The following is a 15,008-nucleotide window of genomic DNA, read 5'->3' as shown; positions in this document are numbered from 1 at the left end:
AAGCCTGTAAACTATTTCAGCAAGCCTGTATCAGCCAGGAAAGGAGTCATAAAACAGTAAAGGATTCCAGGCAAAAATAAGTGTTTTGTTCTCTTATGTATGTCAAAAAATAACAGTCTTGCATGTGATGGCCCTCTCCTAAAGCACAACACAAAACAGGTCATTCAGTGTTAAATATTTCTACAGAAATAATCCACAATTTGAACACACAAAGTGATCACTTTGATCCTGCTGAGCAAAGGGTGTCTCATGCTTTTAACACTGAGGCATTCATTCTGGAAGAAAACACGTAGTTAGTGGTCAGAACCTCTGATTGTGAACTGGAGTCACACAAAAGTCAGAAACAATAGCTCGCTGTCTCTGTATTACAGCAATTCACTTCAGCACACTTTGCATACAAAATTATTACCTTTTTTCCACTTGAATTTCACCCCAAGTGGTCTAAAGTGCAAAAGTGTCTTCTTCTGTATCCTCTCTTTGGAGTCTCCAACTTGAAAGAGATATTCTAGCTGTAACAGAATACCCCTTCAAAAAGGCAGCAGGATTATATCTCTGTCTCCCATTTGCAGAGTAAAGCTGCACTGATCTTTTTAATGTGGCCTCCGTGAGGAAAATCTCAGCCTTTTGATGTGTAGAACTCGTGAACATTTAGTGGACCTTGAAGGACAGTTGATGACCTTAGTGGTGTCAGATCATTTTGCTGTCACTTGAAAAGCTTGCATTTTGTTGATGTATTTTTCTGTTGATGGTCGATAATGAAGGTCTGTTGAACTGCTGTTTAAAGAAGCTGTTGACTGCCATTGAAATAAGATTAAGCCCTAGGTCATGGTCATTTTGCACTACAGATAAAATGATGTTTACCATAAGAGGCACTTGAATCATCCAGGTTTATCTTTGTATTACTGTGTACAAACTTGTTTTCAGTCTCTCTCTTTCTTTCTCTCTCTTTCTTGCTCTCTGTCAGGCACTAGGAAGCTAGAGTACGGTGGCTCCACATGGCATGAGGGCTGTTTCATTTGTAACAGCTGTGAGCAGCCTATTGGCTCCAAGTCTTTTATCCCAGATAAGGATGACCACTACTGTGTACCCTGCTATGAGAATAAGTTTGCCCCTCGCTGCACCCGATGCAAACAGGTTAGTGTGGGGGGGTCTTTAACACAGGCTTCAGACAGTTTCTATATGTGTTTCTATTCAGTCTGGAGCCAAATTCCTCTCCAGAGCTGTAGCTGTGACACCATTGCTGTTTCCTGCTGTCTATCACTGTTCTTGCTGTCTGTCACTGCTGAATCTAATTGTCTCTTACATATTGGGACCAACAGTTTATCATATTTGCAGCCAGCTACATAAGATGCAAAAGGTGATTAGTATATATTATATAGTATATAATTATAACAGAGGAGTTTTTATTTGGAGTTGTTATTTTACCCCTGTCATATAGTTGTCTTTTTATGTTATAGTGGAATTCTTGCCTGCTTTGCTTAAAAAAGGAAACAGGCCAAGAAGGAAATAGCAGACAGAAATTTAAAGAGCCCAACTAGAGAGACTAGAGAAAGAGAAGTGAGGTGTATGGAGAGTGAGAGCACCCTCAGTTGTTGTCTCCCCACCTGGCGCAGACCTGTTTCAAGCAGTTATATGTTTATACAGATTATATGTACACCCCAAAACTATGCTTATAATTGCTTGAATTTATTTTTGATTACAGAGCAAAGCTAATATAATGGAGTAAGCTTATAACAGTTGAGTTTAGTCAACAAAGATAGTGTCCACGTAGGTCCCTGAAACAGTCACTCTCAGTCAGGCCAAAGGCAGTGAGGTTTTCTGAATCATTACCACAAAGTCGCCTTTCACCCAGTTCCACAGTGGTGAAAGAATTCAGTTCCACTTCCATAGGCAGCACATCCATGTCTTGTTGAATAGTTTGGTGATTGGTACAAGCAAGTCCTTATCTCATGACACAGCAAGGAACTGTTCTCAAGGAACAGTCACTCTCAAAGTGAACAGTCACTCCACCATACACCATATAAACACACCACAGACCTCACAGAGACACAAAAAGCCAAATATATAAGAAGAAGCCCAAGATGTAAGAATAGATTCCTAAGTAAAAAACACAGGAGATAATATGTAACCTTTCGCTTTGAAAACACTGGGCATTGTAATATGTCTCAGCATATGTTATTAGAGCTTGTGTGCTATCAGGTTTTCCATGACTATGTAAATGAGGAATGACGCCTTATGATGCTGATGGACATGCTGTGGTAGCTTCTGAGCAAGCACGCAGTTACATTCTGAACAGGACAAGGAGTAATGCTAAAGGATTATTATTGATTTACTTAATCATTATAACAATAATAAAAAATCATAATAATAATAATAATACTTTGTGACCAAAAAAACCATACAAATTATTCTGATTTTTTTTTGCTATGTTCTTTATATTAAACATAAATGCAACAGTCACATTAAGAAATAAATCCTTTGTCTTGGCATTAAAAGGTTAATAGACATATTGCTATTCATTACAAAGCTCCACAATGTTTGTGGTATATTTGCTATTTACAGTCTTTCTGTTTCAGGTCTTGACCAAAGGTGGAGTGACCTACCGTGATGAGCCGTGGCATAAGGAGTGCTTTTTGTGTACAGGCTGTAAGGTCCAGCTAGCTGGCCAACACTTCACCTCCCGAGACGATAGTCCATACTGTCTCAAGTGCTTTGGAAACCTCTATGCCAAGAAGTGTGAGGCGTGTAGCAAACCAATCACAGGTACAGTAGAGTGACTCACAAAGTCTGCATATGGAATGATTCTGGTTTTTGCATTTAAGTCATTGTCTCCCTGCATGGGCGTTTTTTTTAGGTTTTGGTGGAGGAAAGTACATCTCATTTGAAGACCGGCAGTGGCACCAGACGTGCTTCATGTGCACCAGGTGCTCCGTGTCACTTGTGGGGGCTGGATTCTTCCCTGAGAGAGATGAGATACTGTGCCGTGACTGCAACAGCAATCTATAGAGCCTTCATCCACTCTCTAAACACACACATACATAGACAAACACATGCCTGCATGCCTCCACACTTACAGACTCACAGAATTCATAGCTTTCACCCACAGTGATCCTGCTCAGTAAGCACAAGCTTATTCCTATTTGATACTCAATCAGGGCACAAACAGACAACATTGTCAGCATGTTCTAGGCATGTGCTGGAGTACACTTGTTCTCTGGTATATTTGTTGCTGTAGAAAAGGGCAGGTCACTCATTACAATGGAGTGACACAACTCCCAAAAGGTCTGTGAAAGATAAGGCTTGGAAAAAATACATCTCTGCAGACTTGTGCCTTATAAGCTAATGTACTGCACACCTTTTGGTGTTTTTAAGCATTTTGTATTATCTTTTGCCAATTTCCTACTTTTTTTAAACAACAAGCCAAAGAACATTATAAAGATCAACTCAAAGTGCCAAACTGTCTTCAAGACCTTGTAGATTCCCCAGTTGGCTGGTCAACTGCTTGCTTTGGTAGGGTAGAAAGGAGCCAGTCATTTTTTTCTGTTCAGGGACAGTGTGGCTGCACTACACACAATATGCACACCTGAAGCTTGGAGCAGTGATTTACTGTAGATGAACCTCCTATGATGTCTCATTCCTAGGACCTCAAAAGGGAGATGGTTTTAACAGCTTTAATCTAAATTAGTCAAAAATCCACCCATTTTTGCCCTGCAGAACTGATTACTAATGAGTACTTGCAGCCAATAAAACGCCTATAACAGATCTATAAACATCAAAGATCAGAGAGTCTTGTTAAATGAGATTCGCCATTTTCCAAATGTTCCAAATGTTTATTGTGTGCTGCGTTGCACAAAAGTAGCAGCCACAGGAACACCCAGTGGTAAAGTAATAGAAAAAAGTAAAAGTTGAGTATTTGAGTGCTGTAGTCTGGTGAGCATTTTTGCAATGTTTATTTGTATTTTTCACTGTTTTGTTACAGAGCGTATTGTAACTTTGCAGTCCAAATGCTTTTGATACTCTAATGGACTATTCCAAATACTTGTGTGTTTAACTGACCAAAAAGTGTCTTTTACCGAAATGTGGGAAATGAAGTTTGTGATGTGTTTTAGAGAAAGCATTCATGCATTTGCACTATACCTTGAAATGTAGTGTATCCTGTGCACAGACAGTAGTCAAATTCAAAGACACAGCATGCATACACTGTATATAAACAGAACACATACCACTCCCTATTCCCTATCTGCTTGCTGTTCTTTGGTCTAACATATACTTGCTCACTGCTCTACACGCATAGCTATTTTTCTGTAGTCTTTTAGATGTTATGTGCTTTACTTTTTTTTTCTTTGAGCCATATTTGCTAAGAGTGAATGATTGGGCGAGTCCCATAAAATGTATGTTGCAATATGAATATGTCAGCAGGATGGTATGCATGCTATTCTCTTACTGTTTATTTCCTTTCCTGACCTGATGATTGAATGATGATTGCTCTATTACTGAAGAGAATATTACTGATTTCACCATTAGAATATTTCTAAATATATGTATTCACTTTGAGCTTTGATGCTGGCTAGTCAGAGTTAGCTAATGCTTTTTTTATTTGTTTGTGTTTAGAAAGATGTAATACAGACATTAAGATTGGGAGTGTGAAAAAAATACTCATTCAGATGCAAAGATGTTTGCTGATATCATTTGTTAATAAATATTTTATGAATGAATCTAGTTTAATTTTCTCAGTGGAGTTTCTCTGACACACTTCTTATTTGATTTGATGACAGTGTTTGATGGCTTTGGCAAAGATGAAGCTAGAAGGCAAGCAAGCCAAGCAACTGCTTGGGGCTCTCAGACAGTAGGAATTCCTGGGCACCAGACAACCAATCTAAAAATGTCCAAAAGTGTAAAATGTATTAGTGAAAGAATTTAAATTCACTATTCTGTAAAAAAAAATAACAAGTATAATTCTTTCAACAATACTGAATGCTTTAAAAATAAAGCCAGAAATGTTTTTTTGCCAATGCAATTTTAAGAATATTCTTGGCTAACTAAGCTTATTCTGCTTAACCCCTTTCTATGAAAATATGCACTAGAACAAACAAAATATTGGTATAACTACTAATAACATATTCAATCCCCTTCCGCTCAGCAGGTGAAATTCCCCCTCCTATAATCTGGTTGATTTGTTGAATTTTCAAGCCTAAAGTCTGATTGGCAGGTTGAATTGTTCCTCCACTGACTGGCCACTTGAATAATCTGTGCTGAATGGCTAGTAGACATTTCCGTCCTGATATTGGTTACCTTGTTTTCTTCCTGAGCCCTGGTTGGTTGAATGCTCTTCATTGGTTAAAATTTATATCACACAGTTTTATATCTTAAATTAATATATCCCCTGCACTGACTAGTGTTGTCATCAGCAGTCGTAACTTTGCTTGGATGGGGATGACTCATGTGCAAGGCAGTATTATTCACTGTGTCATCCAACTATATAACTAATCTATATATATATATATGTGTGTGTGTGTGTGTGTGTGTGTGTGTGTGTGTGTGTGTGTGTGTGTGTGTGTGTGTGTGTGTGTGCGAGCGCATATGTATGCGTTTGCTGAGTGTGCTGTTTCATCACCTTGATGAGACATAGAAGCTCATAACAAACACACAGCCAGATCCGTTCACTCGTCTCAGAGTTGGTGGATGTCTTCCTACCCTTCTTTCTTTTGGCATTTTCACCAAAAAAGGAAATGGAAAAGGAGCAGGAGGAGGGGAGGGGACACGGCCTTCTGGTGGAAGTAGCAGGAGCGTGTGGGAGAGTAGTTAATGGCGAGGGGGGGAGTCTGGAGTTGGTCCATGGCACTTCCACTGGGGGTCAGTTACACACACTCACATACGTTGCCCTGAGGTTTATGGGAAAAAGACTGAGCTGGTGAGGAAGAGGAGGAGGCTGGTGAGGATTACGAGAGTGCTAGTGAATCATTACTGAGGAAAGTCTAGTGGACACAGCACATGGTGTAGTGGTAGAAAAAGATCAAACATCTCTAAAATTACAGATGTGTTGTCACAGGTTGTGCAGCACCAACTGGTCTTCAGATGTAAAATAATAACAATGATTCTTGCATAAAACATTTCAAAATAGAAAAGAGGGTGATTTTTCTATTACAAAAGTGGTCATGCCTGAGGTAGCTCAGCCAAGACTGAATCAGGTGTGTGTGTGTGCTGCACTGTGGCCCTTCCAATAGCTCCCAAGAGAGGAAACACACACACACATACACATGCTCCCTCTAATTCTTTTTCTGACAGCTTAGACATAACTTTCAAGTGTGTGTATGCATGGGACCCTCAACTCGACACCCATTCACTTGTGTATGTATTTCACCATAAAGTGTGTTTGTGAGGTTTGTGTGTGGCGTATTGTGCGGTGTATTGCATTCCTGTTCTGATGTGATTACATTCTTGTGACACTGATGGATTTCACTTGTACATTAGATTAGAGAGATTCACTATGTGACCGCATAGCACACAGCACAGTGTTCAATCAAACAGCACACTGATTCAACAGACTTTCCAACTGCATTCCCTACCCTTCTTTTTCTTTATAGTCTGGAAGCGGAGGCACTGCACCATTCATTTGGCATAGCCTTGCTTACAGCAATTCCAAAAATGCAGCACAGAGGAATGATTAAGCAACTATTGTGCAGAGAACACGCTCCAATAAAGATTTACAGTTTTCAGCTAAGTAGGTATGAGTGATGGAGGCCGAAACAGACTACTAAATTACTACATTAGCCTTACTCTAACACAGAGATGTTCACAAGTAATTTTATGCAAGTTTCAAGTCTCTAAAGTGATGCCAAAAAGTCTTAAGGAGGGTCATTCTGGCCTAAAACTGGCATGTAATGTGTTTTGCATTGTGCCTGTACTGCATTGTATCTCTCAGCTTCATTAGTTAGACAGAATTCACAATTCATAAATCTGTCACAGCAACCACTGGGAATCCCTATAGCATCAACAAATCCAGATTGTTAGCCTGTTAGAAATATACGCTAATGAATGCAGTCAAGCTAGTAATAGTGTTACTGTGGCTGTCAAACAAAAAAGCTTTTTTCTTTATCAAAGACACAATTCAATTCATGAATGTCCAGAGAGTGGACATTAAAGCCAGAGCGATTGGCTAACATCCTATATTTTCCTGTACACGGGGGCCAGGATGAGATTGTTTGTCCAGACAGTTTGTAGCAAGATGACTACCATGTCTATGAATAGAAGCGAAATACGCTTGTGTTGTTTTCCTAGCAAACTTTGAACTTTGCAGAAAGCAGAAAAGCTAAAAGTTAATATGCCACAGAAAATGATATATAGTAAGGATGTGCAGCATTTCAAACCAGAGGATTTTAAGCCAGAGAAAAAGGAGCAAGACTGAGGTAAGCTAATTAGCTTTTACCTTGCTGTCCCCCTCAACTAACAAGTCATTTTTGTCATTTGAGTAATCAATTATCTCCATTGCAATGCTGATTTAAAGACAATCACCACAGTAGCAATAAGATATTTGACTTCCTAGCGCATTTGCTGTCTGGCTTCCTTATACATTTACCAAAAAATAAATAAACAAATAAATCAAAACAGGCCTCCCCCTGATATCCACCCAAAGCAGTTATAGTTTTCCAAAATTTTCTTCCACTTTCAAACAACATCAAGGTAATTAATCTGGAAAACCTTGCTCTAGAAGTTAACTTTGTTAGTTTGGCTAGAGGTCCCTTTGAGTCTCAGTTGAGTTGATGTCTCTAAGCAATGTAATGAAGCTAGAAGGCATACTTGCTATGCAAACTACAGTTTAATTAGCTTTTTATGGGTGCTTAAGGGCTCATAAAATTTGTTTTTCCAGTTTCTTTTAAGTGCTGCATTTATTGCACTTTAGTCAACGTGTCAGTTGTTTTCATAAAGGCTTATGATTCAAAATCGTTCTAAACCTGCCACTGTAGTGAACGGGAAGAGAAAGACATTACAGTAAATATCTGTGCAAGGTCATTGCAAAACTGGCAGGTAAAGCAAGGTTTAATCAATTTACCACCTACCAGGCTGACAGTCCTTTTGTTGATGTTTTGTCCCTGTCTGAAATTTCTTTTATCTAGAGGCCAAGTGAAGAAACAAGTCAATTGAGGTGAAGTCTGACTCAAGTGGCAAGTCTGTCAGCATATGGGACTCACATTTGGCTTGTAGTAAATTTCTAACCTGAGCCCTGTAAGATACTGTAACATATTATTCATTTATTTGAATCAAAGCCTGAAACACTGCCGTTGTGTGCACTAGAGCTATATCTGTAACAATTTGAACAACTGCAATTATGTGACATGCACTGGACCATGTTCTTAAGACCTTGTTTGTCTTTGCCAATCCAAATCAAGCCAATCTGGGACGGAAGTAGGGCATGAGAAACCTTTTCCTTTTTTTCCATCTCATTCTTAAGTGACAACTAAGCTTTGAGGTAAACACAGAAAACTGCAATTAACATCACAGTTTTCTCACACATGTCCAGAGTGAAGCAGGAATCTCTCTGTCACTAGAAAGGACTGAAATAAAACAAAGTTTATCTATTATTTGATTCAGTGCATCCAGTCCGAGAGTTCCCATGATTATGTTGCACGGACGGGAAATAAAGCCTCACATTCTTAAACAGTGATGCGATCAGTGAAGTGGTGGTGGGAAACAATAGGATTCTGAAATCATTACTTCATACTTACCGCATTACTTTCAGACACCCAGTATCAACAGAAGTCCCTCTTTCTTTTACAGCATTGATGTACACCAACTGGCCGCTTTATTACATCTGCTTGTGTCTACGCTCATTGTACAATTTTATCACCACTTACCATACAGGAGCACTTTACAGTTCTGCAATTACTGGCTGTAATCCATCTGTTTCGCTGTATACTTTGGCAGCCCCCTTTTACCCTGTTCTTCAATGTCCAGGACACCTACAGGGCCACCACAGAGCAGGTAATATTTTGGTGGTGATCATTCTCAGCACTGCAGTGGCAGTGATGTGGTGGTGGCATGTTAGTATGTGTTGCGTTGGTATGAGTGAGTCCACTTAGTTCCTGCTCAGTTTGTGTTGGTCATTCTGTAGTGTTTCATCAATCATCACAGGACACTGTCCACAGGACACTGTTGGCTGAACCCACTCAAACTAGTGCAACATCTATATGGTAACTGAAGCTGGACAGAGTATAGATACACAGTAAGTGTATGAAATGAAGAGGCCTGTTGGTGTATTTGTGTGTGCTGTTTTGTTCCTTTTGTATGTGCTTTGCTCACTCATTGTCACCACAATGAAAGGAAACATGAAAGTTCTGACATTGTAGAGACAGTTGGTCAACTTATTTTTTTATTATTAAAATAGCATCTATTTGAAAACAGCTAAAAATAAATATTTCCATTCTTCATCAGCAATGCCTAAGGTGTATTATTCCGTAACTGGATCAGTTTGCCACTGCAGTAGCAGACGAGGTGCAAAGGTTGATATGTAACTAAAGTGTAAAATGTAGTCTGTTATACTGAATAACATCAGTAAAGTTGTAAAATGATTTGTAAAATATAATTTTTTTCTAAAATATGTTCCACCCTCCATGTCATGCTGTATGTAGAATATTACAAATATTGCATTTATGTTATTTGGTTACTATTTTAAATTACTTAGCCTAATGTTTCATAAGGAAAACCACTGACACAATGAAGCTGTCAGTATTTTAGCCAAATCAAAAGTATAAAATTTCATTAAACCTGTACTTTTTTAAATGAGTATTTCTTCCTTTGAGACATCCATACAAGAGGTAATTCAAAAATACTTTCCTGTTGTCAAGTTACAGCAACACAATTGACAAGATTTATTATGAAAATAAATAAATAACTTTTACACAAGTAAAACAACTTTAGCACAGGGCAGACAATTAAAATGCATTTTTACAATTTGAACAAAAATAGGCACCAAAATTGTTTCACATAAAAATAATACTTCAGCATTCGCAAAGTCACTGCTTTGACATGCTGGATTTCATGCACAACATGATGAACAATCACTAAAATAAAATTAGAAAAAGAAGAATGACTTTAATTCCGTGGCTTCAGACTTGTGGGACAACATTTGCAACTGCAATGGTAGAATAACCCAACTATCGTGAATTATTGAGTAACTGCTAAACAACAAATATGCATGTTATTTAGTTATGATATTAAGAATAGAAGTCCTTGGATTGTGAGGGGATGAATTTAGGGTTAAGTTAAAACGTAGGCATAGCAGAATTCAGTTGCAGTAAAACAAGACAAAAGAAAACCCTCATAATAATTATAATACAAGTAACTAATGCCACCACATTATCATCATTACTGGATCATGATTGCAGCATGCACCACAGAGCAATTACCTAGCCAATAAAGTGTATTTTTAAATCAGTCTGTGATTTTATGGAGGTTCAGATAACTTCTTGAATAGGAAATGGCTATAGAAGCAGTGGAGAGGGCTTCTGATCATAAACTCCATATTGCTTCCACATGCTCTACACATTGCCTGCTCCTCTAAAACTCTTCTGAGCAAATAGTCTCTTACCAACAACAGTGAGGTAAATTAGTTCAACTGCATGGTTCAACATTGTTCTTTATTTACTGTACCTTTTCTAGCCTTGGGTGCATGCACGGTGTTTCTCTGTCCTGGTCATACAGTATGTGACAGTAAACAAATTAAAGCTTCGAGAGTGCAGAGACTCGCTCGTTGTAATGGAATGAACCAAATGAAGCTTTTTTCAAACTGGAATCTACATTCTTGAAGTAAATGGGATAACGAAGATGTAACTGTGTTAAAGCTACTAAAAGCTTCAAAAGAAGAGGTATAATGAAACAGTCTCTAAGGCCTAACAAGACATATTTTTTCTATGGCTCAAAATACATTTCGCCAGCAAGAAAGTGGTGAAGGCATGGAAGGACCAGAGAGACAGCCCTTCAGTGTTCACGAGTGGTGAACGATGAGAGCTAGGCCTTCAGAATGACCATTAATGCAAAAATTATTCAAAAAGAAGAAGAAAAAATTACACTAATGCTAATTTGTCCTAGCATCCTTATGGGATTATTAATAATATGTTAGCACTAAGCTAATGCTGGCACACATGAACATTTTTCAGCTGTTGTAAATTTAACACGGACATTTGAAGCTTATAAATGTCATTCCATATTTTTTATTTGAAGCTTGCAGTAAAGAACCCGGGCTCAGAGCTGTCACTGCTGGCTAAACTGCTGCTTGCATTCAGTGGTGTATCTAGGACTTTCAGAAGGCCTACGGAGTCATGTTTTTCCTCAACATTCATAAATTAGAATGTTTTTGATCGACACCTAAAAATGTTAATCTAATGCGTAATGCTGCTAGTATTTTTCCAAAGAGGAACTTCTTCATCCAGTATGCATGTCCATATGGAGGTCAACCAAACACAAGATGAGAAATGGATGTTGTAATTAGCTGGCATTTATTATTTATTGTCTTATTTTTAATGAGAAAGAAAGAGGAAAAAAAATTGGTTAGTTGCACACATACAATACTTGCTTTTACCGTGTACCATGTATGGCATTAGTGCAGTGTTTGATTACTTTGATAGAAAGTTTGCTTCTTGGTGAAAATAGCTTTGATGTCAAAATAGCTTTTGAAGTTAGACAGTTTGTCCTACATAGAAAAGTTTGATGTACTTCACAATTAAAAGGGTACAATGTATATGTGTGGCTTTCCAATGGGAAACTTTTTTTGTTAAAACCATGTGAATGGGGTTCACTGCATTCAGATCTGATTAATTAAAGTACCTTCGGAGCAGATTATGTGAGCAGAGTGAAGTGGCAGAAATTTCCACTCATCTCTCAAAGGCACCATGTATGGAATGGCTAACATTCCAACTTTCTAAAAGGCCATGTAGGCTCATGTACTCTGGTTTGGAGATGGTCAGGAATGTATATGACCATATAACATTTGTAGGGTGAATGCTACAGCACCCCAGTATGACGACAAAAACAGAGATGAAAAGAGATGAAAGCTGTTGCTTTACAATGGCTTCTTCCCCCATTTGTTCAGATGTTGCAACAATCTAGTCTAAATGTTTGTACCAGCCCATACACAAGTAAGGACTCACAGGACATTTTTTCTATGTACCATGGGGAAAAATCTGATTGAACAGTTTCCCATTGAGCATTTTAAGATCTTAACCTTTTTGTTTCCAAGGAAATTCCAAGGTAATTGAATATTTTGTGTGTTTTCTTCAGTTCTCAGAAATCCCTGAAGGCACAGAGAGACCTAAGACACACAGATCTAAGGTAAGGTATTGCTGAGCTAATGTAAGGTACCTTGATTAATAATATTGGAATTATTGGTGTGTATGTTTTTGTTGTTGATGATGTTCTCATACTCTTGATAGAAAACATGATTTGTTTGACTCTAAATGTTAGACTTTGCGAGAAAGTTAGGCTGAATATAGCAAAAAAACTAATTCACCAATTTAGATGCAGCTTTTTTGTGTACAGTAATAAGGTTATGGTTTGGCTGATTAGCACAGCATGAAAAGAAGGGGAGAGGATGTTTGTCTCTTCTTTAAGCATAATATTTAAAGCGATGAAGTCTGTCAAGCTAGCTGCTAGTATTCACTTTTTATTCATTTTTTTCTGAAATGTTAATTGAAGCTAAGTGTCTATTACAGTTAAAGCTAGGTGACACCATCTATCTTAGATTTTAAAAAATATGCGAAAGCACTCAGAATGTTAAACTGTTGTTAACAATATCATAAGCTTCTTTAAACGCAAAGATTTGCTTGCCAGCACATGAGTTTCAGACACTCCGCTTTTCAGTGTTTGATCTATTTTAATGGTGGCGCCTTCTCACAGCTCATTCTTAGAAACACAGTTAACCTTGTTTACAGATGAGTTGAAGAGACCCTTTATAAAATGAGATGTGTTTTCTTGAAGTTTTCATGACTTAATATCTAAAGTGGAGAGATCTTGGGACTGTTTAGAGTGTATTTGGTTCTTTGGTCTCTTTGTCAAACAGATTAACTATCCACAAAGTGTTTAAAAAACATTAAGGCAGCGCAATGCAGTGCGGGCAAATGAGGTGACGCAGATTTGCAATGGGCACATTGCTTCAGTAGGGATGTTGATAAGCCTTGTTGGTCTTTTGAAGTAGCTTTTGGACCCAATGCCCTGTGCTTGTCCCAACAGTAAGAAACAGGAACCCATCCCAAATGGTGATGTCATAGCAGATATCATATCATTCTCCAAACATCTGTCATTTATTGGACGACAGACTCTCATGGGTAGATGTCTAGACAAGCCTTCTGCTGATTAGTCAGTGTGGACTGCATTTTATTATGTCAATAGTCTTAAGCATGCCATTAAATATGATCATAGCGCTGCTCTACGACATTACTCTATGCTAAGCCAAAGTGAAAGAATGTGGAATGGTGTTGATAGAAATACTGTATCCAGACATATATGTCATATCATAATTAAAGCATGTCTCTTATGCCATCATCTGTCACTGCTGCTCAGGATTAACCAGTGTGTGTGGGTGCACACTACAGTTGCTCAGACTCATAACTACATAATGTATATATTAGATTCATAATCAGTGGCATGGCTAGGCTCTGACTACTGGGCTAGGAGGAGACTTTTGAGCAAAACTATTTAGCACATTGAGGCTTTGAAATCCAGTGCCAAACTGCCTGCCCCAAATTTAATATCTAATCTGCTCCTCCTGCTTTCGTATCTTTCTGTTTTTGTTCTAAGACTTGGGGTTCACTTGCGAATGTAACATAACAAAAACGAAAAGGATAATGTTAACATTGCATGATATAACTCTGTTTAAAGATAGCAAATGTGACTAAAAACTCAACATTAATTTGTCTTCTTGCCATGAACTGATTAAACATTCTTCATCCATTTCATTTCATGAATCTCTGAGGTTGTTGGCCAATACTAGGTACACTTTAGTTTTCTTCTGAATTCTTCAAAAATATGTGTTGTCCTAATGTCTACTGACATGAATTTTTAGCTTGCCATAAAGACCTATTAAGTATGGAAATAAAATAATATCATGTCCAACAGACTTTATTACACAACAGTACATTTTTAAGCAGAGTGGTAATAATAGAGCAAGGCCTCTCACAGCAAGATATAATTTATTGTAACATTTCATAGGGCAACATCTTGTCTTGGGCTGATCCTTGAGTGTTTGCACAGTGCAGGCACGCCCCTGTCCATCGTTATCTAACCAGTAGTGACTCAACAATTAGTCTTAAGATGAATTACTGAATAATAAGGGTTCAAGGAGTCATAGTACAAACCTGTTAGTAATGTTAGTAGTCTTACTTTATAACTATAAAGTAAGTGGAAGCTTATGTATTACACTGTAAGTGGAACAAACAAAAGAAAACTGTCACATTGATTGATTTAAAAGGGGAATTCCACTGATTTTTCAATGTTTCTACATAAGTAAATCTAAGATAAATTGATAACAAAGCAATTCAGAGTGGTTTGATGGCAAATTAGCATTAGTATGAGAACTCTAGACTTACAGTGGTAGTAAGAGGAACCAGGCGTTTTAGCATTTCAGATTCCTTTATTGATCCCAGGGGGAAATTGCAGAAATGGGAGCTACTGTAACAGTTCGCGCATGCGCACTATGAATTTTATTTAATACCTCCAAAAGCTGCTTCACAGGAAGACATTGCATGAAATGTTTATGAAAACGTTGCCTGAAAAGTCTGAGACATGTTTATGATAGTTCCAAGAGAAAGTATTGGCCTAAACTATACATTTTTAAGTCATGGTGGAGAGGTGTTTGCACTGTTTTCTAAGATAAAATCATCATCATTTTATGTTTTCAGATTTACTACAAAAAATGCTTCAGCAGCATTACATATAAAAACTAAAAAACCATGCATACATTCGCTGGATGTGTTTGATAATAAAATAAAGGCTGCACCTGTGTTATAGACATCGCAGCC

General features: G+C 37.9%; 1 protein-coding gene across 1 annotated transcript in view; it reads left to right on the top strand.

Annotated features, from left to right (window-relative positions):
• fhl3a (four and a half LIM domains 3a) overlaps positions 1 to 4,719 on the top strand; it is a 33,563-nt gene extending 28,844 nt beyond the window's left edge. Inside the window, exons 4-6 of the mRNA XM_017694025.2 lie at positions 965 to 1,134; positions 2,577 to 2,763; positions 2,855 to 4,719. Of these exons, the coding sequence (XP_017549514.1) occupies positions 965 to 1,134; positions 2,577 to 2,763; positions 2,855 to 3,006 (509 nt within the window). The 3' untranslated portion in view covers positions 3,007 to 4,719. The remainder of the gene's footprint in view (positions 1 to 964; positions 1,135 to 2,576; positions 2,764 to 2,854) is intronic.
• Positions 4,720 to 15,008: the final 10,289 nt, after the last annotated feature.

Source organism: Pygocentrus nattereri, chromosome 3 (assembly GCF_015220715.1).
Source record: "Pygocentrus nattereri isolate fPygNat1 chromosome 3, fPygNat1.pri, whole genome shotgun sequence".
Taxonomy (NCBI): Eukaryota; Metazoa; Chordata; class Actinopteri; order Characiformes; family Serrasalmidae; genus Pygocentrus; species Pygocentrus nattereri.
The sequence above is the reverse complement of the archived record's forward strand: the minus strand, read 5'-3'. Positions and strand labels throughout refer to the sequence as shown.